Below are 27,612 nucleotides of genomic sequence, written 5' to 3' on the forward strand. Positions count from 1 at the left end.
TTTTGAAAAGAAACTAATACAAACCGCCCATTTCCTTTTCTTCCCCTTACCTTCTGATGGGGTGAAGCATGTCATTGATCCCTAATCTGGCAAACCCATATTTCATTTGGAGATTGCTTTTGCAGATCCGATCATTGCCACATTCCTTCTGAATGTGTACCTGCAAAAAATATTTTTATATACAAAGATAGAAAATTAATCAAGAAGTACAAAATGGATTCTGTTTGAAACACTTCATTTAGGTATTCAAGCCAATATATATGTTTATAGATTCTCCCATTGTATTTGGAAGAAGCTCTCTGGTGACTTGGGGCTATCCAAAATCAGCATTTCCTCATAAGAGAACCAGACTGGGCTTGTTTCCACTGGAGTTTAGAAGAGTGAGGGGTGATTTGAATGAAGTATACTGAACGGCCTTGACAAGGTGGACATGGAAGGATATTTCCTCTTGTGAGTGAGCCCAGAAGTAGGGGATTTGGTTTTAAAATTAGGGGTCACCCTTTTAGGACAGAGGTGAGGAGAAATTTTTTCTCTGAGGGTTGTGTGACTGCAGAACTCTCTAACTCAAGCCAGTGGAGTTGGGGTCATTGAATATTTTTAAGGCAGAGGTAAATTGATTCCCTTGACTAACAAGAATCTAAGGTTATCAGAGGTAAATGAGACTGTGGAATTCAAAACACAAGATGATCAGCCATGATTTTATTGAATGGCAGAGGAGATTCAAGGGGCTGAATGGTCTACTCCTGTTCCTATTTCTTAAGTTCTTATGCTGATTTTTTTTTCCTTTTTAACTCTGGCATCACCACTGCTGTGAGATTATGTAACTATGGACACAGCAATGATTAAACAGGAGATTTCTGATCTGTGTGGCTTAGTAATTCCTGGATAAATGTAGATTTTTGACAATATCCTTTTAATCAATGTGGCACTACTAACATTGGCTATATAATATGACCACAATCGTTGTCAGTTTCTTTTACAATTGAAAAATATTACTTCGTGCTTCTCTTGCACTCCCAATCAAAATACATGAAAAATGCCAGTCATTTGATAATTGATTCTTTGAACACTTCCAGGCCCCAACTTCCCCTTTGTTCTCTCAAGCTTACAATGTATTGTCCTGCACATTCCTTCTCCTCCTCCTTTCTGCTTATTGCCCTTTAGAAATCACTGAACCAGTGACCATATGTCCCCATCTTACCTCTTGTGTGTCAGCATGCTGTTGGAGTACATTCAAAATGGGATAATCATTCATATCGACCATTCTTTGACCAGACTCACTTTTATTAATAATAACGTAACTCAGATGGATAGAAATGGGTTGAAGTTTATCCTCCACATTGTCCTGTAAAAAACACAGAAGATATTGCAAAGTAATATCAGGCTTCATCATTGTTAAGGAGACTGATATTACATTAAGACTCCTGTTGCTCAGTTAAGCATTTTAATATGGTCTGTGCTGAGTTGTCCAGGCTTAGAAGAATTGAAATAAAGAACATTGGAATTGGTCTCAGCAAACTGAGGAGAAAAATTAGCCGGAATTTTGTTGGCAGGAAGTTCTTGCAGATGCTAAGATTTTTTAAGTACATAATCATGTACAAATACATTAATGGCTAGAGGATAAAGACATCTACAATCAAAATTACTTTATCCACGTGTAGAAATTTTTCAGTAAAATGCAATAAGACAACAGATGAAATAGGATGAGGATATAGTAACAAATAGAATAGAGACAAGACAGTAGGACAAAGGGAAGAAAAAAAATTGCAACTAATTAGACTCTGATGGATAGGCTAGAGGAAAAGTTAAGGATGAACAATAAAGGCAGTGCAGAAGACAAGGGTACAATGTAAATGACATTTCTTTGTAAAAAAAAAAATGCTTACTAACTCACCAAGACACAGGGAGGATCAGATTTTGGCTGAACTGAAATGGCCTGAGAACTGGGAAAGGGATCCCAGCAAGAAAACATAGGGAAAGGGGTCCCACAGTCAGAGAACAATGAGAGGTGGATTGCAAGATAGGGAAACAGCAGACAAGGGGCAGAATCTTGTGCCTTCCCCCATGGCGAATTTGGTGGCAGGGCAACATTCAATCAAACAGGATGGTGGGGACCCCACCTCCTTCCCCTCTCCACCCCCAATTAAGTTCATGGAAGGAAAGTCCGCGGACGGCCTTCCTGTCCTGCTGCCATTAAGGCCCTTAAGTGGATAATTAATGCAATTCATCCAGGGTATTAGATTACCAAGAGAAACCAATATCCAAAAAGTGAGGGGGGTGGAGTGGATCGCTGTTAACTCCAATAATTGTATACAAGGGAAGAATGAGTCTGAAGCTGCCTTTTAGCTCATGTAGGTTTATTCTTCAGCCAGGTGAACAGAGTGACAGACTCCCAGTGTCTTTCCCCCCGGAGTGTTAAAGCTGTGCCCATTTGTGGGTGAGCCAATGCCAATCACCTGTTTTAACAACGTAATTGTCTTAATGTAATTGCCAGTCAACAAGATAATTGTTACTGGACCTTGACAACGTAGTTGCTGATACATTGACAGGGCGGGAGGAGAATCTGGACTTTTGGCAGTGCCTAGGATCTGGGCAGGGTTAGGACAGGATCTCCTGAGCAATTCCCACTTCTACTACTGGCCGACAACCAATGCTCTGGAGTTTCCTCCTCAAACCTCTTTGCCTCTCCATGTTTCTCTTCTTCTTTATAGCTTGACTAAGATTTTGGTCACCTTTTCTGATTTCTGTTAAGTGCCTTGGAATATTTCACTACAGCAGCAACTATACTTTAAAAGTGCTTAGTTGGCTGTAAACATTTTGGGACATGCTGACTTTGTGGAAGGTGCTATGTAAATGCAAATTCTTGTTGTTGTCAGGATCCTGGTATTATTTTAGAGGAAAAGGTTAAGCAATTTATCAATTAAGCCAGACATTTAGAAGTAGCCATTTCTAAGCAGAGTTGGGAATTGTGCCTATGTAGTTTACAGCACTTAATGCAATTGTATTTACTAAAAGAGCAGCAAATGCAGTCCCAGGGAAAAGCAGGAGCATTTTCACACACACACACAATACCTTTTATGCTATAAAACACACTAAGGACTGTGACAAGAATGGAAATGACTGTTTTATAAAGAGAAGTAAAAATCAAAGCAACATACAATTTTTTTGAATCAAAACCCCTCTCTGATTTTCAGTTTGGATGAATTTTGAATTGAATGAATTTCAATTGGGAGTTGGTTTTCTTAGGAAAGGTTAACTTGGAGTCTGTATTGTAACAAATGCCATTCTGAGCCTATCAGAGCTAGACACTTGATATTCAGTGAAAAGAGTATATGAAGAAGTTATTAAAATGACTTCAAGGGAGGTTCACCTTACCATCAATCCCAGGTGGACAGTCTGGCATTTTCCTCTCGGCATTGAATAAAACCCAGAATAAGTGTCACTGTTTGTCTTAACAAATTTAACACGTGGAGAAGTGCGCCTCTCTTTTTCGACCTCCAATGTGTACTCAAGAGCTGTGCAGGAAGAAAAAGAGATCAATTTAATGACCTAAAATAACAACTGGCATCTCTGTACAACGCCTCTCATGCAGCAAAGCGTTTCAAACAACTTAAGGCTGAGTCAAAAAAATAATTAGCAGATGTCAATGAGGAAGAAAAAAATGAAAAGGGAGAGTGCTAAGACAAGACAAAGTCACAGAGAAAGGCTTTGAACAAACACATCACCAAGGTACTAAATAGCAAGCTGCTTATACATGGGGTGGGATTTCCGTCCCCACCCACCATCAGGATCGTTCAGTCCCGCAGAAAGAGAACAGTCTTTTGGCTGGGCTGTCGAATTTCCTGTGGTGGGTCCCGCCACAACGGGGCCAGAAAATCCTGGCCATCGTCAACAAACTGAAACTCTAATGGCAAATGGAGGTACTCACAATGATAGTAAATGACCATTCTAATTGCCACATGGTGAACATCTGCTAGAACAGACTGCAGTGTACCTTGTGGAGAAGTTACTGAAGCAGACACTGCTTATTCGCATCAGACCCTGTGACTTGGGACACAAACATATTTTGGCAAACTACTTCAATACAAACCTTAACTGGCAACCAGATATTTTTCGGTGCATTTTTACTCCTGCTTAAAGGGAACTGAATTATTTAAGGGATTTATCTTGAATTTGTGAAACAATATGCAGAATGAATACTTGGCTAGTTCAGATTAATGGTGATGTTATGTTGTTGGCTGCACATATATTTCTAGAACGCCCCACATCACTCATTACTGCACTACAGTCAGGGGACGAGCAACAATGGCCCAGATCTTCTGGTCAGTGTGGGAGAGGGAGTGTCCGACTCTGGCTGTAATTTAGTCTGCCCATTTAGCATTTTACGCTTGAGTCTGCACCTTCCCTTACTGGCTCCAGCAGATATAGAGGGACGCACAGAGTCAATGGTCAATTTTTAGGCATAATTCCAGCACAGTCACATTCCTCTTTCTTGACATGAACTGAAGACACACCCATTAAGATTTGTCTTCAATTCATTGAATTACATTGTTTAAATGGAACTAACAACTTCAAACCGCACAGCCTCAATCCACTGAGAGTGGAAACTCTCCTTTCAACCCCCCAACAGCCTTCTCCCCCCTCCCTCACCCCCGACAGCCTTCTCCCCCCCCCTCACCCCCGACAGCCTTCTCCCCCCCTCCCTCACCCCCGACAGCCTTCTCCCCCCCTCCCTCACCCCCGACAGCCTTCTCCCCCCCTCCCTCACCCCCGACAGCCTTCTCCCCCCCTCCCTCACCCCCGACAGCCTTCTCCCCCCTCCCTCACCCCCGACAGCCTTCTCCCCCCCTCCCTCACCCCCGACAGCCTTCTCCCCCCCTCCCTCATCCCCGACAGCCTTCTCCCCCCCTCCCTCACCCCCGACAGCCTTCTCCCCCCCTCCCTCACCCCCGACAGCCTTCTCCCCCCCTCCCTCACCCCCGACAGCCTTCTCCCCCCTCCCTCACCCCCGACAGCCTTCTCCCCCCCTCCCTCACCCCCGACAGCCTTCTCCCCCCCTCCCTCATCCCCGACAGCCTTCTCCCCCCCTCCCTCACCCCCGACAGCCTTCTCCCCCCCTCCCTCACGCCCGACAGCCTTCTCCCCCCTCCCTCACCCCCGACAGCCTTCTCCCCCCCTCCCTCACCCCCGACAGCCTTCTCCCCCCCTCCCTCACCCCCGACAGCCTTCTCCCCCCCTCCCTCACCCCCGACAGCCTTCTCCCCCCCTCCCTCATCCCCGACAGCCTTCTCCTCCCTCCCTCACCCCTAACAGCCTTCTCCCCCTCCCTCACCTCCCCCAACAGTGTTCTCACCCTTCCCTCACCTCTCTGACAATGTTCTCCCCTTCCCTCGCCCTTGACAATGTTCTCCTCCCTCTATCCTCCCCCACCGACACTGTTCTCCCCCTTACTTCACCCCTTCGCCCTTGTTCTCCTCTCTCCCTCATCCCCATCCCACCCATGAAAAAGCTCATGCACCCACTCCTCGCTCCACCTCCGTCACTCCCTGTCAATGCTGACTCTTCCAAAATCAGCCGAACAGAAGCCAGGGATCCCAGAAGATGAGTCCAGAGAGGGGGTGTGAGAGGGGATGAACACTGTCCATTTTGGTTGGGGGTGGGTGGGTGAACACTGTCGAGTAGGCTGGAGGGGATAGTGGGGGAGTGAACATTGTCCAGGATGGGTGTGTGAACACTGTTGCAGGTGGAGTGCTTTGACACTCCAGCTGATTTACTTGGCATTTTACTGGTTTTATACCAAGTAAATCCATGTAAAAACCAGGGTAAGTATAGTGCAAACAGCCCAAGTCTCTCTGGTTCTGGCAATCTGATCTCACTGTCATTGGAACCAAGGAGGAACCTGGGCAGGGTAAAACCAACAGTCGGATCTCTAAACTTCCTACGTGAGTACCGCTAATGGGCGCACATTGGGATTTCCTCAGGGTCAGGAATGCGCTTCAGCGATGTAAGTTGAGTTGGAGACCTCTCCCCATGTTGGAAGATTTGGGCCAGTGTATCTCTCCACAGTACATGGTGAGATCTATAAAATACACTCAATCAGAAGCTCCTGTATCTTTATCTAAAGGTGCAGTTACTTCAAACTTCTGGGGACCACAAGACATAACAGGTAACTAGAAAGATTAAGTCAATATTTTGATTGTTATTAATTTTGAACAGTTCTAGATCTTGATCATAGCTTCTGTAGAGTAAATGTTATTCAGATGCGCCTGATACTGATGTAACTATGCTGCAAGGTTACATAGCCAAGTAACAGAGACCTGGAGGGAAGGAAAAGTCCAGCCTCAAGTAGAGTTAGATTTAAATTGAGCTGTTAAAAAAAATGATTTTATGAACTAGTCTTAGGGAAACAGTCAAACCCTAAAAAACCCCAGCTCAACCTCAAAAACAAGACAAAACATGGCGGCAGCGTACAGTGAATAAAAGACCCAGAGAAAAGCCAAGAAAAGACTGCAGATCTGACAGACCTATAGATCCTTGGAACAATAATAAGAAATTTGATTGAAGACTTATCTGTAAACTTGGAGCTTTGAGGGTGTAGCAGGTGCAAGCTGAGGCCAGACGTGGGATCCGGACAGCAGTGAGCACAGACCAGAATCTACAAGTCAAACTACTGAAGCAGCAGCAGACCCAGAGCTTAGGGCTAGCATGGAGCCTACATTGCTACTCTCAGAACCATTCAGAAGCAGTGAAGGCTCACAACAGTCTCAGTATTCGGACAACTGAAGAAAGAGATTTCCAGATATTGAACAGCTTCAGGTTTTCACAAAAAGGAACAAAAGGATCAGGCCAGTATTTTATGCAGTTGGAGCTATTGCCCAATGAAGTAATGGTAAGACGGGGGTTGATGAGGCTTCAAGCTCTTATGATGAAGTACTCCAGGCTGCGAATTTCAGTGTTCGAAAAAATACTCATCAAACGAGCAAAATTTAAATAGCAGAAACAAAAACCAGGTGATAGCATAGGCTAACAGAAAGCTGCTACTACTAGATCCTGAGAGATGGCCACATAGTAGTTTGGGTCCTGTATGAAACTCTTTCAGACCTCTTGAGAGAAGATCTAACTCTCACTAAGGCAGTACAAAGTGCGTGATAGGCAGAGTTCAGAAAGCAAAATAGAGCAATTTTTCATGGAGAAAGTCCCTTGGAAACAAATGAGCGAGGCCATTCAAAACACTGGACAGAAAAGAGAAAGCATATTAAAGCAGAAGCCTGTAAAATCAGGGAAAAGCATGCCAACTGCCATCTTGAAACACTTGTAGTGTCGCAGGAAAACCCTGTACAAGTGGAAGGAATGCCAGCAGGGGGAGCCGAGCGCCATGATTGTGGAAAATTAGGACATTTTAAAGTCGCTTTACCCAGAAGAGAGGCAGAGAGCGAACCTGGTTGAAGAACGCACAGGAGACAGTGAGGTTATGAAGAGAGCGCAGGGCTCAGGGCCTACATTTATCCAGAAGAGAGGCAGAAAGTGAGCCTGTTTGATGAACGCACAGGAGAGACAGCTGCTTTAGCTCTAGATCTAGAATGTTGGGTTTGAAACAGAATGAGGAGTGACATTGGTTGGTTGGTGAGAAACTGCTATTAGGGAGTGCCTTTAAATATCTGTAAATTAGAAAAGTGTATTATCTTTAAAGAAGTAGCTAGTCTGATTTAAGTACGAAACAGTAGGAATAGGGAATGAAAGAAGAAATAGAAATTAAGATAAAAAAGAAAAAATGTGCTTATAAAAGGTGTCAGGTAGAAAATACAACTGAGAACCAAGTGGAATACAGAAGGTTCAGAGGGGAGGTGAAGAAGCAAATAAGAGAAGCAAAGAGGGATTTATGAGAAAAGACTGGCAGCTAACATAAAGGGAAATCCCAAAGTCTTCTATTGGCACGTAAATAGTAAGAGGGTGATGAAAGGAAGAGTAGGGCTGATTAGAGACCAAAAAGGGGACTTGCCAATGGAGACAGGAGGCATGGCTGAGGCTTCAAGTGAATATTTTACATCTGTCTTTACCAAGGAAGGAGATGCTACTGATGCCATGATAATAGAGGAGGAAATTCTTTCACTAGAAGGATAAACTGTCATTGCTTAAGGTTGACAGGGCACCAGGACCGGATGGGATGCATCCAAGGATATTGAAGGAAATAAATGTGGAAATTGCAGGGGCACTGGCCATAATCTTTCAGTCTTCCCGAGACTCAAGGGAGGTGCCAGGGGACTGGAGAATTTCAAACATTACGCCCTTGTTCCAATAAGGTTGTAAAGATAAGCCCAGCAATTACAGATCGATCAGTTTAACTTCTGTGGTGGGGAAACTTCTAGAGACAATTAGTAGTCACATGGAAAAATGTGGAGTTGATTAAGAGGAGCCAGCATGGATTTCTAAAAGGGAAATTGTGTTTATCTAACTTGCTGGAACTTTTTGAAGAGGTAACAGAGAGGGTTGATGAGGTTAATGCTGTTGATGTGGTGTACATGGACTTTCAAAATGCATTCGATACAGTGCCATACAACAGACTTGAGAGAAAAGTTATGGCTCATGGAATAAAAGGGACAGTAGCAATATGGATACAAAATTAGTTGAGTAATGGGAAATGGAGTGTAATGGTCAATGGATATTTTTCAGGGTGGAAGAAAGTTTGTAGTGGAGTTCCCCAGGTCGGCATTGGGACCCTTGCTTTTCCTGATACATATTAATGATCTAGATCTTGGTGTGCAGGGTACAATTTCAAAGTTTGTGGATGATACGAAACTTGGAAGCATTGTAAACTGTGAGGAGGACAGCATAGAACTTCAAAAGGGAATAGACAAGTTGGTGGAGTGGGCAGATAGGTGACAGATGAAGTTCAGTATAGAGAAGTGTGAGCTGATTCATTTTGGTAGGAACAACATGGAGAGACAATATAAAGTAAGGTGTACAATTCTTAAGGGTGTGCAGGAGCAGAGGAACCTGGGTGCACATGTGTATAGATCATTGAAGGTGGCAGGACAGGTGGAGAGAGAGCAGTTAATAAAGTAAACAGTTTCCTAGGCTTTATTAATACAGGCATAGAGTACAAGAGCAGGGAGATTATGCTGAGCTTATATAAGACACTGATTAGACCTCAGCTGGATTATTGTGTACACTTCAGGGTGCCACGCTATAGGAAGGATGTGAACGCACAGGAGAGTGTGTAGATGAGGTTTACAAGAATGGTTCCAGGGATAAGAAACTTCAGTTATGAAGATAGATTGGGAAGGTTGGGACTGTTCTCCTTGGAAAGAGAAGACCAAGAGGAGATTTGGTAGAAGTGTTCAAAATCATGAAGGGGGCTAGATAGGGAGAAACTGTTCCTGCTCGTAAAAGGATTGGAAATGAGAGGACACAGATTTAATGTGATTTGCACAAGGATCAAACGTGATGCGAGAAAAAACTTTTTCACACAGCAAGTGATTCGGGTCTGGAATGTACTGCCTGGAAGTGTGGTGGAGGCAAGTTCAATCAAGATATTCAAGAGGGCATTAGATGATTATTTAAATAGAAACAATGTGCAGGGGTATGGGGAAAAAAACCAGGAGAATGGCACTAATTCATGATGCTCATTTGGAGATCCGGTGCAGACACAATGGGCTGAATGGCCTCCTGCTACACCATAACAATTCTGTGATTCTGTGAAGTTGTCTGCCAATCTAAAAAACAAGCAGCCCACAAGCAAAAAGAGAAAATAACAAGGCCAGACCAAGCACAAGTAGAAGAGCCACAGAAGAAAGAAATAACCTCCTTAGGGGTGCTAATGAAACAGAAGGAGAAATATGCCATATACTCACACATGGTCCCTCAAGGAAAAAATATGACCGAGTGACAGCAGTCCTCAAAATTCTACAGGAAGGTCTGACATTGAATGAGAAATGTGAATTTGCAAAACCAATGATTAAATTCCTAGGACACATGGTGCAAGCTTCAAGAATAACGGGCGACTTACAGAATACCAAGGTGGTTAGAGTTCTCACAGCAGAGGAACATCACAGAGTTGCAAAGATTCTATGGGATGGTCAACCAAGTAGGCATGTTCCTACCAAATCTGGCAGAAGTTAATTAACAGTTGAGACAAGGTCAACAGTGGTGCTGGAATGTGGATCAGCAAAATGTTTTTGAGAAGATTAATAACCTTCTAATTTCACCAGAAATTCTAGTGCACTAAAATCCATAATTGCCAAGAATAGTGGCAGCAGATGTATTGTTTACAGGTTTGGGTGCAGTTTTGTTTCAAGTTCAAGGGGCAGAAAAAGAATACATGTTTATTATGCCTCAAGATCGCTCACAGGCACTGATAAAAGGTATGAAACTTGAGAAAGAAGCATGGCAGCCATATGGGCACGTGAGAAGTTCTCTGATAATGTGATGGGGTTAAGGGTTGAAATTGAAACCAACCACAAGCCGTATGAGGTATGATACAGTGACCAAGTATGTTCAAGGGAAATACCAGACAACAGCAAATGCACTGTCAAGAATACCAGTGGAAGGAGTCAAACTAAAAGATTTGCATTTCATTGAGGAAATGGAAGCACATATTTCACTCATTACCAAACCAGCTACTGAGAAGAGACAACAAGAGATTAAACATGCACAGCAGCAAGATGATGAATGCATCCAAATAAGAGTAATGCCAGAGAGGATGGCCAGATTATACTCCAAAACAACCCAGCACTAAGCCAGTGCTTTAGACAGAGAATGCACCTCACAATCACTGATGATTGCTTAGTTTTTAAATGACAGTCTAGTTATCCCTAAAATACGTTGATTCGAAATTCTGCAAAAAAATACATCAAGGTCACTTGGGGATAGCAAAACTCTGAGCACGAGCCCAGCAGACAGTCTGGTGGCCAGGCAGTAGTCATTCTATAGAAAAACTAATCTTGAATTGTCTAACACATTCAGTGAATAGCCAACAGCAGCACGAACCACAGGCACCGTCCACTTTTCCATCGAGGGCATGGGAACACCGAAGAATGCCTTTAAACTCAAATAAATCCAAAGTATTTATCATTGTCATTGATTAATATTCCAGATAGATTGAAGTAAACAGATTGCCCCTATTGTGATGCTGTGCAGTCATTCAATCACTGAAGAAATTTTTCGTGACACATAGCCTCCCAGACATTGTAGTGTCAGTGAATGATCCTCAGTTTGCTAACAAATTATTCCACAACCTGGTGCAGGAATACGATTTCATGCATGTGACTAGCTCACCTAGATATCCTCAACTGAATGGAGAAACAAAACGAGGAATTTGAACAGCCAAGGAATTGATGAAGAAGAATGAAAATATTAACTTAGCCCTTCTCAAATGCAGAACCTCATTGCTACATAACGGGTTCTCACCATCAGAATTGCTGATGGGAAGGTGGTTGTGAATGTAACTTCCAGTTCTACAACAAAAACTACAACCTAATGTTACCTCAGATGATCATGAGACAGTTAAAAAGTTGGAGGAGCAACAAAGACACAATCAAACTCGAAACTTCAACTTCAGACACAGAGCAGGAGAGTTAAAATTGTTACAGCCGAGGGAGAGAGTATGGATATGAGACCGACAGAAAGAAGGTAAAATAATACAAAGAGCTCCACAGCCAAGACCTTATAGAATCAAAAATGACCATGGAAATATAAGGAGGAACTGAAAAGCCTTGATATCCTTGGAAAGGAAGCCAATAGAAACTTGGGCTTTTTATTCAGATCTCGATGGAGACAAGGAACCAGGAACAAGACAATGCTCTACAGCCATCCAGGAGAAGGACATTCGTATCGAATGAAGAGAGTGTGCAGATAGTCCTCGATCTCAGAATGAGATCAGGTAGATTGGTCAAGGCACCTCAGAGACTAATCCCGTGAAGCCTGAGACTTTGGAGTTGGGGATGGGTGAGGGGGAAGTGGGGAAGATGTAGGAAGATGTATAGTTAAAAGCAAAATACTGCGGATGCTAGGAATCTGAAACAAAAACAAAAATAGCTGGAAAAACTCAGCAGGTCTGACAGCATCTGTGGAGAGGAATATAGTTAACGTTGAGTCCATATGATTCTTCATCAGAACTATGGAAAAATAGAAATGAGGTGAAATATAAGCTAGGTGGATGACATCTTTGGCAATCTCTTCTTTGCCTCCACCTCTCACTGGTCCTCCATCCAGCTCTACCTGTCCCACCTCCCTCAACCAGCTTATATTTCACTGGAAGATATATAGCGTTGGGATAAAAAGACTTGGGGGTTTGTGGGGGCAGGGAAAGATGTAGAGTAAAGGGTTAACATCAGAAGCACCTGATACTCATGTAAACTACTGATGTAACTATGATGCAAGCTTACATAACCATGTAATAGAGATCTGGAGGGAAGGAAAAGTACAACCTTGTGTAGAGTTACTGAGATGTGCATAGAACTGTAAATAAATAATGATCTTACAAACTACAACTTTCTTAAAGAAACAGTCAAACGCTAAGGAACCCCATCTGGACCACAAACATAAGACAAAACAGTTTCAACTTTCAGATGCTTAAGACCATAAAAATGATCTAGATTGAAGACCAAAATGCATTTCTCTAGCAAAGCCATCATCCTACAAGTTTATATGTACTGCCTTGTAAACAGCAGCTCAGGAACTGGTGATACTTACTAATGTTGCGATTGTACTTTTTATTCCCAGTACTCACGATGTACGAGAAGCAAACCTTCACTGTGATACTAAATGAAAGAACACAGGCAATATTTTTACAGAAATATTTCACTCACTTTAAAATGGAACTGTAATTCAAAGCTTTACATGATTGTAGCTATTTAGCCTGCATTTTGAAGATATCTGGTCAAAAAGGAAAAGCTTTTGCCCAGAAGGCACTCATTTCATTCCTAATATAACCGCTTACATTGTTGCAAGAAGTTAATATATTTGTTGACTCCAAAACAGATCAATCTTTGGATTGCATAAATCTTAAACACTTGGCATTAAAAACATGCCCAGCCTCTCCTCTCTCCCTCCCAGGTTAACATATACTTTAGTTCCATTTTTTGGGTCCTAACCTTTGTTGTCTCGAGATGGAAATACAGCCTTGTCCTAGGACTTCTGAACAAAGGGAAAGAAGAACTCCGTAAGGAAGTTATGGATGGCACACAATCTAATGGCTTTCCGAATAGCATGGACCATTATTGACTTCTTCATCATGATTCTCTATGCTCCTACATTTAAGTTATCATTAAACATTAGCATGAAAAATAAACGGTATTGGGAATATAACGGATGTGTTATTACAGTATAGTAGTTCATTTTCTGTAAAGTTGCTCACAGAGATACGTCTCCTTGGACAACACACAGTCTGATTAGTGGTGTGATCAGGTACTCTTAAACTGTAGAGCAGGATTTTACATGAATGCCAGGATGAGGGAGAGACAGATGTCTTCCATCCCTTCTCAAAACCATTTGTATTCACTTGGACAGCATAATATTTTATTGGAAGCTGGTGGTCCACTGATGTTATGGTCCAAAATCCTTGCAACTATATTCCCCGGGTAAAGTGTCTCCTTTTCCTGTCTGTTGAGCTCACTCTGACTCCAGCAGATCTCCCTTACCTCAATAATCCTGTAACAGGGTTCCCCTCCCTCTCTCTCGCTCTCTACATCCTCTCTTACAAACAATATACAGCAGTCCTTGCTGGTGTTTATGCTCCACTCGAGATTCCTCCCATCTTTCCTCATCTAAATCTCCCATTGTACCACCTATTCCTTTCTCTCTAGTGTTTGTCAGCTTTCCCTTAAATTAATCTATGAATATACTATTCACTTCATCCACTCACTGTGATAGCGAGTTCCACATTCCTAACATTCTTTGGGTAAAGACTTTTTTTCTAAATTCCCAATCGGATTTCTTGAAGACTATCTAATATTGATGGCCTCTCGTTATGCTCTTCCTCACAAGAGGAAACATCTCTCTGTATCCACTCTATCAAAACCTGTCATCATTGACAGGTCACCCCTGGCCTTCTTTGTTCAAGAGAAAAAGACCCAGCCTGTCAATCTTTCCCTGATATGTGTACCCATGTATTTCTGGTATCATTCTTGTAAATCTTTTCCAAGAACAAGGTCTCCCTTTGCACCTGACAGGGCTCAGGGTCAGGGAGGAAGAAAACAAAAATAGGAGAAGGAAGTTGTCCCGGAGGGTAGCCAGAACAGTGAAGTTTGAAGCGATAATGAAGACAGGAAAGTAGTGTGGCTTGCCTGAGCCAGCAGTTGAGCCAGAGAACTGGTGGAGGGGCTCTCTGGACAAGGGGAGCTTTGAGAAGACCCAAGAGCCCACTGATGAAGAGGGAGAGCAAGTTAAAGTCTGGAGTCATTGCAAGAGGAGGCCAAGCTCGGAGAAATTTGAGGACAGACTTGAGCACTAGGCCAAGGAGCAAGATGACAGATAATATGTAGCAGGAAACATTGAGAAAAATACACCCATGACCAACACAATATCATATTTACTAATTCCATGCTATCCATTGCCTATTTACATCACTCAAGTGGGCAGAAACTCAAGTTTCGTACAATTAAAACCTTAAGAGAGGAGGATGGGACTCTAATGCAACTATGGCAGTGATGGAAACAGTGCTGCTTATATGTTTAGTAATGCCTTCTGCAGGAATTCAGTAATACTGCAGCTACACAATGCAACACAGGGTTGGAGCAACACTTGTACCCCAAGCAGTGTGATTAATTAAATACACAGCCTTCTTCTAGTCTTGCTCTGGATCTCTTTGTTTGTTATTCTCTATTAATTTTTAGTCTTTTCACACGCCCCCAACTCCATTCTCAATTGATAACTGGTATCTATTATACTTTAGAAATCCAGTTGGTGAAGGATGATACTGGAGTCAATCTTCACTCAGTCTGAGATTTATTCACAGATTGAAACATCACAATCAGTGTCAGCAAGTGTCTCCTTTTGTGTGCTCAAGTAAAAACCCAAATCAATGCCCTCCACCTGCTCATAATTAAACACAATTTATATACAATTAACTACATAATCCACATATTACCTCTGTGGCAACAGAGAAAAAAATATAAAGTAATAAAAAAGCTTGTCACTCCTCAATGGAGTATAAGATTAGCTGGCTCTATGCAACTGAGAATGAATTTTCTCATGTAATATCACTGATTATTGAGTTTGGTGGTGTAGACAGGGAACTAGGACTGAGCTCGACCAAAATCGTCGCCCTTGGGAGTCACAGCACTGGCAAATAGAGAGGAAATGATCATCCCTTCTGTACAGGTTATTTAGTTGCTGCAGAACTTAAATATTTTAGTGAGATATTTTCTCTATCTTTTCAACTGTATTCCTACTGAGGCCTTTGCCAAGGTAGAACTGTAATGAGTTGTTAAGATATATAGAATAACACTACAGAGTGGCCCTCCTTGGCTTTTGTTGAAGTGTTTCCACACAACATGATTGGAATCCGAAATGCATGAGATTCTCCAACTGGTGTTACTTTAATGCCAGCAATCACCCATTTATAATAGAGGAATGTCTTTTTGGAAAATATAGGCTATTATGTGAAGCTCAGGCATATTACAGCTATAACATGTTACAGCGCCAGTACCCTTTGCTAAAATGTTATTGATGGCTGTGAATGAACACATTGTCAGTTAGCAAAAGTAATAAAGAATTTCAGAAAAAATTAACCAAGATTTCAAATGCTTACCAGGATTTTATGCTGCAGACGCTGGGATCGATGATTTTTGGGCGCACAGTGAAATTGTTACTAATATTAATAACTGGTCGAGATCTGGAAATAGATACATGCCATCAGTTTCTGCAATTTCCCCGCTTATATCAATGTGCTCCAGATTCTTTTATCTTGCTGGAATGATTGTCCTGAGTGCTATTTTTTTTGACACTTTGTAGACTCAAAATATTGGAAAAGTAACATGAGTTTAATTTCTTTAAAATATATCATGTGTGGGAGAACCTCCTACAAAACCTACTTCTTTTTTCACATTTTTGTCAAATTTTCCTGTCAAACTTTTTCCATGATAAATTCCCGAGTCCACATTTATAATGGAACTACCTATGTAAACTTGTCATGCAGTAATTACACCCTTCTGTCACTGGTAGTGCTATAGTGCCTAGACTGTATATCTCCCAGTTTCTCAGCCTGTATTGTAAGGAAACTATTATGCTACAACCAATTCTATTTTTCTGCTTCTCATTTTTCACATTTTGCTATTAACTATTAATAACATAAAATCAAAGTGACACAGAGAAGTAAGGTTAGAATGTATGACTTTAAAATGGGGACTGAAGCATGTCTGCATGCCCTGGTTCAATTATCCATGGTATTCTAACCCCACTGAGTTCAATTCATATAGCATTCCTGCTATCACATCTTACTCTATTGAAGGTCATACCTCAGTAAAATGACTCGGTCGGATAATGTTCCGATTAAAATGTCAGGGTAATCGTTCTTATCGACATCAATCCCTCCATTGATTGAATAGCCAAATGTCTTGATATGATCAGATTTTCCTAGGTCTGCTCCATCGATGATCTAGAAAATGAAAGTGAACTCAGAATTTATTGCTCCAATGGAAAATTGTTAATTTGAAAGGTTAATTACAAAAAAATCGCATCGCACATGAAAATTCTTTCACCCATCACATGACTTAATTTTGAATATGCTGTCTAAAAATTCCACAATATGCAATTTGCATATAATGGTGATTTTGGTGAGGCAAATAGCTTTTAATCATCCCAGATATTTTAATATTTTTATATTCATTTGGCATAGTAAAATCTTTATGAGCAATAGAAAAAGGAGACTGGGTTGGTTTTTAAACCTAAATTGGATTTGAATATGTGTCAGAAGTGAAAAGGGGAGTAATAACAAAATGTACCATCTAATTCATCTAAAATAAGTGGCTTTATTTAAAGAGGAATGTTTTCACGACAAAGTGTTTAGTAAACTTGAGGAGCTACATGAGGTAGGTTTAAATTTCATCACCATCATGTTGTGAGATGGTGAACTAAAATATTTCTTAATATTTTCTTTCCTGATGACATAGCTTTGTGTAGTGCTGAGTTTGGCAACTGTCCGAGCCATCATGTCAAACTTACAAAAAGGAAAACACTTAATAAAATGCATACTAAAAGATGGAAGAGTTTCCGTGGAAACATCACCACACTTTGTGTTGCAGCGGGCACAGAATCTGCCACAGACTGAAAATTCACAGTTGATCAACACAACAGTTGTGAGATTGCGTTTTCTGAGTGTGTTCTCTTATCTATTCTGGATTGAAATCCTTTGCTGAATGTTTCCTGAGAGTGACCGTTTCTTTCTCAGAAACATGCAGCCAAAATTGATCATAGGCTTAGCTTTAAAACAATGATTCCTGAAAATGTAGTTATGTTGGTAGGTTGCTAATCACAGAGAAAAACAGGCACTCTGCCAGTTTTTGTTAGAAGTTTTACCCTAAGTTCTAAAGACACCATTGACGCATCAACGTGTTAGCTAACTCCTACTTGTGAATCAGTGGCTCATGGGTCCAAGTCCCACTCCAGAGACTTGTGCACAGAATTTGAGGCTGACAACTCCAATGATGAGGTACTGCATTGTTGGAGGTGCTGTATTTCATATAAGACCCCGTCTGCCCTCGCACGTGAACATAAAAGATCCCAAGCTACTAATTCAAAGAAGAGGAGGGCAGTTAACCCATGTCCCGACCAACATTTATTTCTCAATCAACATTACTGAAAAGCTATTATCTGGATATTATCACATTGCTGTTTGTGGGAGCCCGCAATGTGCAATTGAATATGTCATTGACAGAATTTGAGTGTTTTCTTACTGTCCATGATCAATGTGTTTTTGTATGTGATGTGTATTTCTTACTCTCAGAGTACTGTTCCAATTTAAATAATTCCAGCAGCAAGCATTTTTGAGAGTTTAAAAATATAAGGTTATTTATTATCACACATTTGCCGCAGAGGTTTTACTCACTTGACTCACCCATACCATCACTCTCACAAAAATTAGATACAGATGAAGAGAAAAACAATACGGTTAGGAAGTACAACTGGCTCAGTGTCAATTTCGTGGCAGGCCTGTAGTTTCTTAGATGAGTTGGTGTTTCTGGTTGAAGTGAAGGTCTTGTAAGCAGAGGTTTCTCAGTAAGCTGCAAGGCTTCTTATTGTTGGATTTCTAGGAGGTTTGTTCTCAGGCGAACTTGAACTTGGAACAGGCTAGAGAGGGCCCTTTCCCCAGCTTCAAGGTATTGCTGTTTATTACCTTGGCTGGTTAGCTGACTGAAGCTAGTCTCTGTCTCTGCAGAGTTGATTTCTTGTTGTTTTAAAAGCAGGCAAGAAACATGGCTGCCTCACCCATGTGACCTGTTACAAGTCCAAAGTCCGTTTCCAAATATGGTGATCAGGTCAATAAACATCCTGGCTGGAATCTTCTGGTCGGCATGCTGGGGCGGGCCTCGCTTGTCGACACATAAAATGACGTGCAGTGATGTCGGGTGTGCATCCTGATGTCACCGTGTGTCATTCAGGTCTTCAGTTCGGCTGATGCACACTGGAGTCAGCTGCGCGCCCGCCGGACTGTCAAAGGCCTATTAAGTTCTTTAAATAGCAATTAAAAGAATTAACGTAGCTGCCTGCCCAACTTTAAGGCTGGCGGGGGGGCAGGCGAAGAGCCCAGGCGGCCTTTGCATTTATCATGGAACCTCATTCACGGGCGGGATGAGGTTTCATGAAGGCTTTATAAATCAAATAAATTTTTATTAAAAATCAGTGACATGTCCCAGCTCGTGTGACACTGTCACATAAGGGGTCATGTCTGGATATTTTTTTTTCTTTATTTCAAATAATAATAATAATCAGATTAATCTCCCTGAGGCAGCTCTGTGCCTCGGAGATTTTTTGCGCTCTTTCAGCACGTGTGTGAAAGAGCGCAGACAGTGACTCTCCCTCCTCCCTCTCCTGCACAGGGAGAGCTCAGCACTGCCGGGTGCTTGCCCATATAAAATGGCTGCGTGCAGCCAATTGCAGACAGTGATTGGCTGTGCTCCTGCCCGTGCCCGCTCCTCCTCAGCTCCCTCCGAGGGGGGAGAAAATTCTCCCCCCCATGTCGTCAGCTGACCCTTTGAAATTTACCCAATATGAGTTTGGATGACGTACCATTATGGGAGGTCAATGGGGACCCAATCACATTCATCTAACACACATTGAGTTTTGATGTCTTTTGTACGTACTGAACCAGGGAGATGAGTCAGCTGGAATGCTATGGTCCTTTTGTTGACGTGCCATCCTTAAACAAAGGGATGTGTGAATTTCCCGAATGGCTGTGAATGTCTATATTTAATTAGGAATTTGCTTGTGTCTCAGGACTGGAGCTGATACGGACAAAAGTCAAATGGTTTGCAGTGGCCATTTTAACAGTCTGTTTTTGTTCAAAATTTTAAAGTATTGTCTGAAATTTCATAATATACTGGAACATGACAACAGCCACTTTCCTACATTACAACAGTGACTACATCTCAAAAGTACTTCATTGGCTGTAACCTATGATCATCAATGTTGTATAAGTGCTCTCTTTCTTTAGTCAACAGGATTCACATCCACACCATTCCCTTCTGAAGGCACTGACCCCTTAAGTAGGGTATGCTCTCTTTGACAGCTATGCCAAGAAAAGGTTTAAAAGAGGTTATGATGGATTTTGATCAGGTGAATAGAGAAAGATTGTTGCTCTCTGGAGACTGAATGGGTGATGCATAAATATTTAAAATGTCCTTAGCCACGGGTGAGGTGCTGGAGGACTGGGGGGTAGCTCATGTTGTTCTGTTGTTTAAAAAAAGGCTCCAAAAATAAACCAGGTAATTACAGGCCAGTGAGCCTGACGACAGTAGTAGGTAAATTATTGGAAGGTGTTCTGAGAGATTGGATATACGATTATTTGGACAGCCAAGGGCTGATTAAGGATTGTCAGCATGGCTTTGTGCATGGTAGGTCATGTTTAATGAAACTCGTAGAGTTTTTCGAGGAGGTTACCAAGAACGTAGATGAAGGAAAGGCTGTGGATGTTGTCTACATGGACTTTAGTAAGGCCTTTGACAAGGTACCACATGGGAGGTTAATTCAGAAGGTTCAGACACTTGGTATCCATGGAGAGGTTGTAAACTGGATTCGAAATTGGCTGTGTGGGAGAAGACAGAGAGTAGTAGTGGATGATTGCTTCTCAGACTGTGACTAGTGGTGTGCCTCAGGGATCTGTGCTGGGACCATTGTTGTTTGTTGTCCATATCAATGATTTGGATGATAATGTGGTAAATTGGATCAGCAAGTTTGCTGATGACACTAAGATTGGAGGCGTTGTGGACAGCGAGGAAGGCTTTCAAAGCTTGCAGAGGGATCTGGACCAACTGACCACAGGCCAGAGGTCATCGAGGCCAACAGGACAGCAGAGTCAGCAGGCTGGCTCAGATACCACTCACAGCGATGGGGCAGAACCAAGACGTAGCACCCAGGAACGACCTTAGGCACAGCATGGGTTTTTCACTGGTGCTTTTGTGTTGGCCCGAGATGAGGTCCTTATGATTTATCAAAAGTGCACTCTTTTGCGTGCTGCGCCTTGAGACTAAGTGCTGTCTCAGGGAGATTACTAACATTCTAAAAAACTTTAAAAATAGAAAAATATAATAATTATTAACATGTCCCCCTCATGCGACAATGTCACACGAGATGGGACATGTTAATAAGAAACACAAACTTTATTAAAGTTTTTAAAAACGTATATAACTGTGATCTCAGGCCCTATCATCTGACAGATATAGGTGACTGTCTCCCTTGTGAGATGGAGCCTCCTTCGGCACTGCACCTCAGACAAATTGAGGTAGCTGCTTCGCCGCCTGTATACCCTGGCAGCAGGATAGTGGCATCTTCTGCAGCCCCTTCCACCTTGAACTATCCCTTGGCCCTGCGCCCATTGTGCCTGCGCCTGTTCTCGCAAAGGTGGCTCTCCTGGAGGCTGACTGTGCACTCCTGGCCCCCTTCCCCCTTCGAGCCCTCCCTTCCTTCTCAGAGGAGGTGCCTCTAGTGGACAGTTCAGCTCCCGTTCCCAGGCTAAGGGAAGGCTTCCTGAAACCTGCAGGCCCTGAAAAGATTTCTCACTGCAGAGTGCTGACCTGAAGGTTAAGAGTCCAGACAAAGCAGCTGGTATGTGTTTTGAAGTGTTGCAGATCACACAGGCAAATTTCAACAACTTTTAAAAATAAATACTAGACAGAGCACACTCTCGACCCCAGTGACCCCTCTTATCCCGCTTGTGGATGAGGTTTATACAAATGTGTCCTACCCGCCTGCCCGTTGAACCCGTCGGCCGACCTGAAGATTGCGCGGGTGCCGAGAAAATCAGCATTGATTGGTGAGTCAAGGGCCTTAAGTGGCCCTTTAATTAATGGTGGGCACACAGCGGATATCATGGTGCGCCCGCCCAGCGGAATATCGCGATGGCGCGCGGTGCCGTTGGGACGCTCGCCCGACCTCACCGCGCATCATTTTAAGTGCGGACGTGCAGGGTCCGCCCCCGCACGCCAACAGGAAAATTCTGCCCTATATAGGGGCCAATCTTAGCTGACAGTGCAGGCTGTGAATGGGCAAGAACAGGCTGAATTTCCCGAATTTCCTTCTCACTGACTTCACTGGCTAAAAAGGCAAAAATCAATTGTCCAAATAAAGCTTCTCCTGCTTTTCACTTTCATATGGTCACCAGAGCTCAAAACCCCAGGCCAGTTGTCAACAGGCCATTACCAAAAAAAATGGAAGTGCAAGATCCTATTGTACACAGATGACACCGTCAGTCAATAAATATTAATGACATTTCTCACTAAATTTAACTCCCTTTGGGTTGTATATTCATATTTTGCTTCAGAATGTATTCCTGGTTTAAATCTGAAAGACAGCACCTACAACAGAGCAGCACTCCCTCAGTATTGCACTGAAGCATCAGTCTAAATGAAGTTCTTCAGTCTTTAGAGGGGGGCTTGAACCCATGAACTTCTGATTCAAAGGTGAGTGCATTACCACTCCAAAGTTATGTCTCTTAACAAGAAATTAGGTTCAAAGCCAAAGAAATCTCTGGCTAGAGGAACCATAGGAAGACATGGGTGAGGTACTAAAGACCAGCTAGTGGTCATGGAATTGTCTCCAGGTGCAGGTTGCCATCTTTGAGAGAGAAAGAGAAGTAACTTTTTTTTTTAAATGAAAGGAAAAGAAATCCCAAAAGGCTTCCTGAAGGCCAACTGTTCAAAAGCTCTGTGGTTTATCATCTTTGTGTGTGTTTGTGAGAATGGGCGAGAGAAAGAGAGAGAGAGAGAGAGAAAAAGAAAGAGAGATTAAACAAAACACATGGGAACCAAGTACATGCGCTAGGCAAAGACACTGGGCAGAAGTTTGCCCTCAGTGGGCAAGCGGGCCCCGCCCCCAAATCGCCGAGGGGAAAATCCTTCAGACTCTGTGACATCCTCATGTTCTTAATAATTTCCTTCAAAGAGAACTCCACACAACTAGCATCCTGACAAAAAAAAAATACACACGCACAGCAAGATCGATCTGGCAGGCTAGACTTCAGCCAAACTTTTAACGAAAGCTTCTCAATACTGCAGTGATCAAACATCTTGATTGTAGCAATGGCTATTTTCCATTGTCTGGGAATTCAGATCTATTTAGTGAATATCACAATTTGCCCAGAGTTTCTTGGCTGTGCAGAACTTATGTCTGGATTCACATTCCTGTCTACCTCTGCCAGAGTCTGGTTATTAGGAATCGGAATGGTGACTTGTCAAGAGATGAGCACAAATCGAATTGCTGTTCTGTAGAGTGTTTGGCTCAAATACAGAAACAGCCTGAATTCCTGTCCAATTCTTCCCTTTCAAAAGGAGGGCGCTAGCAGTGAAGCATGCTGGGATCAAGTGTACACCACATCAAAGCAACACATGAGGCTGAGGTTTAGGTGGAGTGGAGGGGAGGGGAGGGGGGGGGTAGGAAAAGCTGCTCCAACCAGTTCTACTTAGTCGGAATCTATCTTCCTTTGGTAAATTGCAGATAGTTGTAATGTAAGAGGGCACTTCCCTCTCATTTGTGGCCCTTAGCAGAAATCCTGGTCCATATATGTAGGCCTCAATTTATAGCCAACACTTCGGAGTTGTTGCTGAAGTGGAGGTCTGTGGACTAGAGAGAGAAGTGCTTAAATAGAAAAAAAAACTGATGAAGCTATTTAGAAATTGTTGTGGGTCTGACATAAGTCATAGAAAGAGCTTGTATTTATACAGCATCTTCTAGCGACACCCCAAAGCACTTCATAGTTAATAAAGTACTTTAGCCACTGTCGTAATGTAAGGTAATACAATAATCAGCGTATTAACAAGGTCCCAAAAATACCAATGACATTAATAATCAATTAAAAGGTTTCCAATGATGTTTGTGACAAACACGGTTCAAGACACCAGAAGAATTCATCGGTTCTTTTTTGGATAGCAGCATATTTTATGTCCACCTGAGAAGGTAGATGGGGCTTCAGTTAACATCTCATCTGAAAGACGGCACCTCCAACAGGGCAGAACTCCCTCAATATTGCACTGAAGCATCAGTCTAAATGAAGTGCTTCAGTCTTTAGAGTGGGGCTTGAACCTATGACTTTCTGATTCAAAGGTGAGTATATTCCACTAAAGCCATAGCTGACTCCAAGGTCATGTCTCTTAACAAGAAATTAGGAAGCATTTTCCTGGATTGTAATCTCCTCTGTTGAGGGAGGAAAAGAAAGCAGCAGAGACTTGGAGAAAGGAAAATTATATAATATATAAATAACATAGTTGAATATATACACATAGGCCTAAATTTTCACTCCCTAACCATTAATTCTCTGGTATCTGCATAAGAGGAGCCAGGAAATATTGTTTCTCTAATACTGATTGTAACCAGCAGATGGTGCAGTTGATCTTTTCAAATCATTGGGAATGGCTCACTGTTCTGTGTGGGCAGCTTAAATATCCAGAAAGAGCACAGCTGAAATGGAATGGATTCCACGCATCTCAAGTTCAGGCACGGCAGTTTTCCTGTTCCTGAGTCAGCGGCAGCACTCCAAACAGTTCAGCAGCATACTGAAAACAGATCCCTCAGGTCTCTTCAGTCGTGCCAGGGCTGGGCAGAGGCACCTGATTTTAGTATTTGGATAGGCAGCAAGACACTCATTGTGCAGCCTCACACATGACGAATGGGCACTTCAGCAAGGTACTGAAGAGTGCCAAAGGGACAGTGCTACACCACAACACCACATCTTCAGAAGATGAGGACAAGGGTGGTTGGTGTACTTTTCTTTATTCTTTTTAAAAATTTTAATACACAGGAATGTGATTGACAATGTATTTGTGCTAGATATTTATAAGAATTCTCATGTAATTTGAGGAGCAGCGACAACAGCCCTGGGACGCAACTTTGTGACAACATAAATGGATGAAAAAGCTTCATTGATCTGATATTTTATATTGGTATCTGAATTTGCAATCTCTCCCAAGTTTTTTCAACATTACTTCTCTTCTTGAAGTGATTTCCTGGTTGCAAACCTGTGGTGCTTTGTTCTCAAGTCTCTTCGAATGTCTCTAGACCAGCTGCCAGGAGGCAGAAAGGAGTTCCCTAATGATGGCTCCCATCCCATTTTCATTTTCCCTAATTCCGTGACCTCATTGTGTGAAGTGCCTATATCACGGTTACGGAGATAGAAATTAAACCTGTCTTTCTCCACTCCACGGCCTTGGTCATCATTCGCTACCAGTCTTAGCTTCTTATTGGTCACTGAAAGGATAAACTGGGATGGGTCAAAATATCTACCTTATCACTGGCTATCTGATATCCTGCTAGCTCACTTCCGCATTTGCCTGTTCCAAATCTGTGAACATTTGCTGTAGCACTCAGCCCACAATGTGGCAAAAAATTCACTATTACATCTCAGAAACATCACAAAGCATTTGACATACAATGATTTGCTTCTGCTGGGTACATCATTGTTGTCATCTAGGAAAATGCAGAAGCCATTTTGTACACTACAATTTCTGACCAACAGCAATGGAATTAGTAACCTGTTAATCAAACAAAACTAGTTAATGGTTTACGTAAGGGAAGAATGTTGACTAGGACACCAGGACTCCCTATTCTTCTTAGAAAAATGCCCCTAGGAGATCTTTAATGTCTGAGTCATCAGATCAGGGAGTCAGGGCTTCACTTTAGCATCTCTGGGGAGAATTGTCCCCCCGTTGGGGGAGTTGTGCGGAGGTGGGTGCGGACCTGATCAGAGCCCCCAATTGGGTCAGTGCTGCCATTTCACATGGGCGGCCAATTAAGGCCCACCCAGCATGATGCTGTGCTCCCTGTGTGGGTGGAAGGGCAGGTTCCCTGAGCCGGGAGTACGTTCTTTTAAGTTTGAAAAATTTTAATAAAGAACAAAATATATTTAAGATATGTCCCCTCATGTGACAGTGTCTATTTCATTTACAAACACTTCATGAAACCTTATCCCACCTGTGGATGAAAAATGCGAAGGCCACCTGGGCTCTTCACGTGCCCCCCCCCACCCCCCACCAACCTTAAGGTTGGACTGGCAGCTCGCTCATTAGGCTTAATTAGTTAATTAATGGCCTCCACAGGCTGCGCGCCTGCCGAACTGAAAATCTAAATGATGCACGGTGATGCAGGGACGCATGCCCAATGTCACCTCATGTCATTTTATGCCTCGGCGAGTGGGCCCCACCCCTGCTCGCTGAGCCAAAAATTCTCCCCTCTGGTAATATAGCATGCCTTCAACTATGCACCCGTGAGTCAGCTTAGATTATCTGCTCAAGTTGTGGAGAGCAGTCGGAATCCACAACGCTATAACCTTCAATTCAGAAGGTAATCAGCTAAGCCAAGTTAACAGAAGCCGTTCAATGGAAAGAACAATATTGTCACAACAGTGCATCACAACCCCAAATTACTTACGGGCATATTGAACTTTTTAAGGAACACGTGACTTTTTAAAAGACATACAAGCAAAGACACCGAGTAAAAGATGGCTGAGAATGTAAACACTTTCTGGAAAATTCCTATGTAGATTATACATGACTTACTAGTCCTGACAGAACATGGAATGTTGCACTTAAAAAGGTGTCAATGCCTATTTCAGGCAGAGACACTTGAAAGGAAGAGATGAAATGCAACAGACTGAACTTTAACCTCCTGTGTTTGAAGAGATAATGAAAACTGCAGTCATCCAAAACCATCTCCTGTTGAGTTATATCTCAAGAATGTAGAAATGACCTGTGATGAAAGAAAATGGACTCTTGGGGAAAAGACATGTTTGTATTTTCCCTTCCAGGAATACACAAGGAAATGGGTTAAAAAGCTAGCTGCCGACCTTATCTGTGAATGCTAGTATGCTATGACAGCAGTAGAAGATCAGCTAGACATCCCTGCAGCTTGCAAGGCAAAAGGTTCTCTCTCTCTATAGCTGGAGGCAAGTCAATAAAGCAACAATCAAAAAGGGAAATAGGACAGCTTGTTCAGCCAACCTGCAGAACCAAATGTCTCCAAACCAACTGTGAAACTGCCTAAGTTAGCTCTACTGGGATCACCCAACTTAGCAGATGCAATGTTTCACCATCTCCTCATGGATAAGCCAAAGACTGATTTGTATATCTTTAAAAAAAAAACTTTTATTTGGACTTAACTTCTCATTCCTGATTTGTGTTGTGTTTTTATTTTTTTCCTTGAATTTTTAGTAACTGATAAAACCTACTCTTTCTTAGACTCAAGAAATCCTGGTTAAATTGGCTCCTTCTAAAACATAAATACATTTGGACTGGGAAAAGGTATCCATGGGGTGGGGGGGGGTTGGGTGGCGGGCAGGGGAGGGATCTCCTTTAAATTAACCTTGTTGCGACCAATCGAAGTGATTGAATAATAAAGGGGGAGCCAGTTCATTCTTCCTCACCCAGGAGCATACCATAACAAAACCAGGGCTCCATTTGGGAAGTTAACAAATCTGGGGACCTCTCGTAACACTATCAACATTTGGAAATTGTAGAATTCTTCTAGATATTCTAGCAGCCGTCTCTGGTAACTCACGGTGGTAACAGGCAATTTCACTGTGGGGAACATTGCTGCTGAACCCAAGCTTATCCATGCACTTCCTCGAGCAGGAGCCACCAGACAGCAACCAGGAATTCTGGTCAATTCTGCCCCTCCCTAATCCAGAGGACACCAAAACCAAAGGCATCTAACAATGTCCCATCTAACTCAGCTTTGTCAGTGGAGACTCTTGATTAAACCTGGAAACTAAACGTTCTGTGTTGTTGAAAGCCAGCACCATGTTGAGCTGCTACCCACAAAGACATCAAGTAGCTACGTTGTTATTTTTACAAACCCCCTTTCTTCCAGACATTGCCCAGTACTCTAAGCCTAAACATTACTGCATAATCAGAAGAATCTTCCTTCTCCAGAGAACGGTGAGTATGTGGAACTCGCTACCACAGGGTGCAGCTG

The 27,612-nt window shown here is 42.5% G+C and overlaps 1 protein-coding gene across 1 annotated transcript in view; it reads right to left on the reverse strand.

The window, feature by feature from the left end:
• The window catches only part of itga3b (integrin, alpha 3b), a 167,225-nt gene that overhangs the window by 31,804 nt on the left and 107,809 nt on the right, over nucleotides 1–27,612 (reverse strand). Inside the window, exons 9-14 of the mRNA XM_041173596.1 lie at nucleotides 16,455–16,594; nucleotides 15,749–15,832; nucleotides 12,691–12,758; nucleotides 3,376–3,515; nucleotides 1,202–1,345; nucleotides 51–160 (exon numbers count right to left, since the gene is read on the reverse strand). Coding sequence (XP_041029530.1) covers nucleotides 51–160; nucleotides 1,202–1,345; nucleotides 3,376–3,515; nucleotides 12,691–12,758; nucleotides 15,749–15,832; nucleotides 16,455–16,594 — 686 coding nt within the window. The remainder of the gene's footprint in view (nucleotides 1–50; nucleotides 161–1,201; nucleotides 1,346–3,375; nucleotides 3,516–12,690; nucleotides 12,759–15,748; nucleotides 15,833–16,454; nucleotides 16,595–27,612) is intronic.

This window comes from Carcharodon carcharias, chromosome 23, assembly GCF_017639515.1.
Source record: "Carcharodon carcharias isolate sCarCar2 chromosome 23, sCarCar2.pri, whole genome shotgun sequence".
Lineage (NCBI taxonomy): Eukaryota > Metazoa > Chordata > Chondrichthyes > Lamniformes > Lamnidae > Carcharodon > Carcharodon carcharias.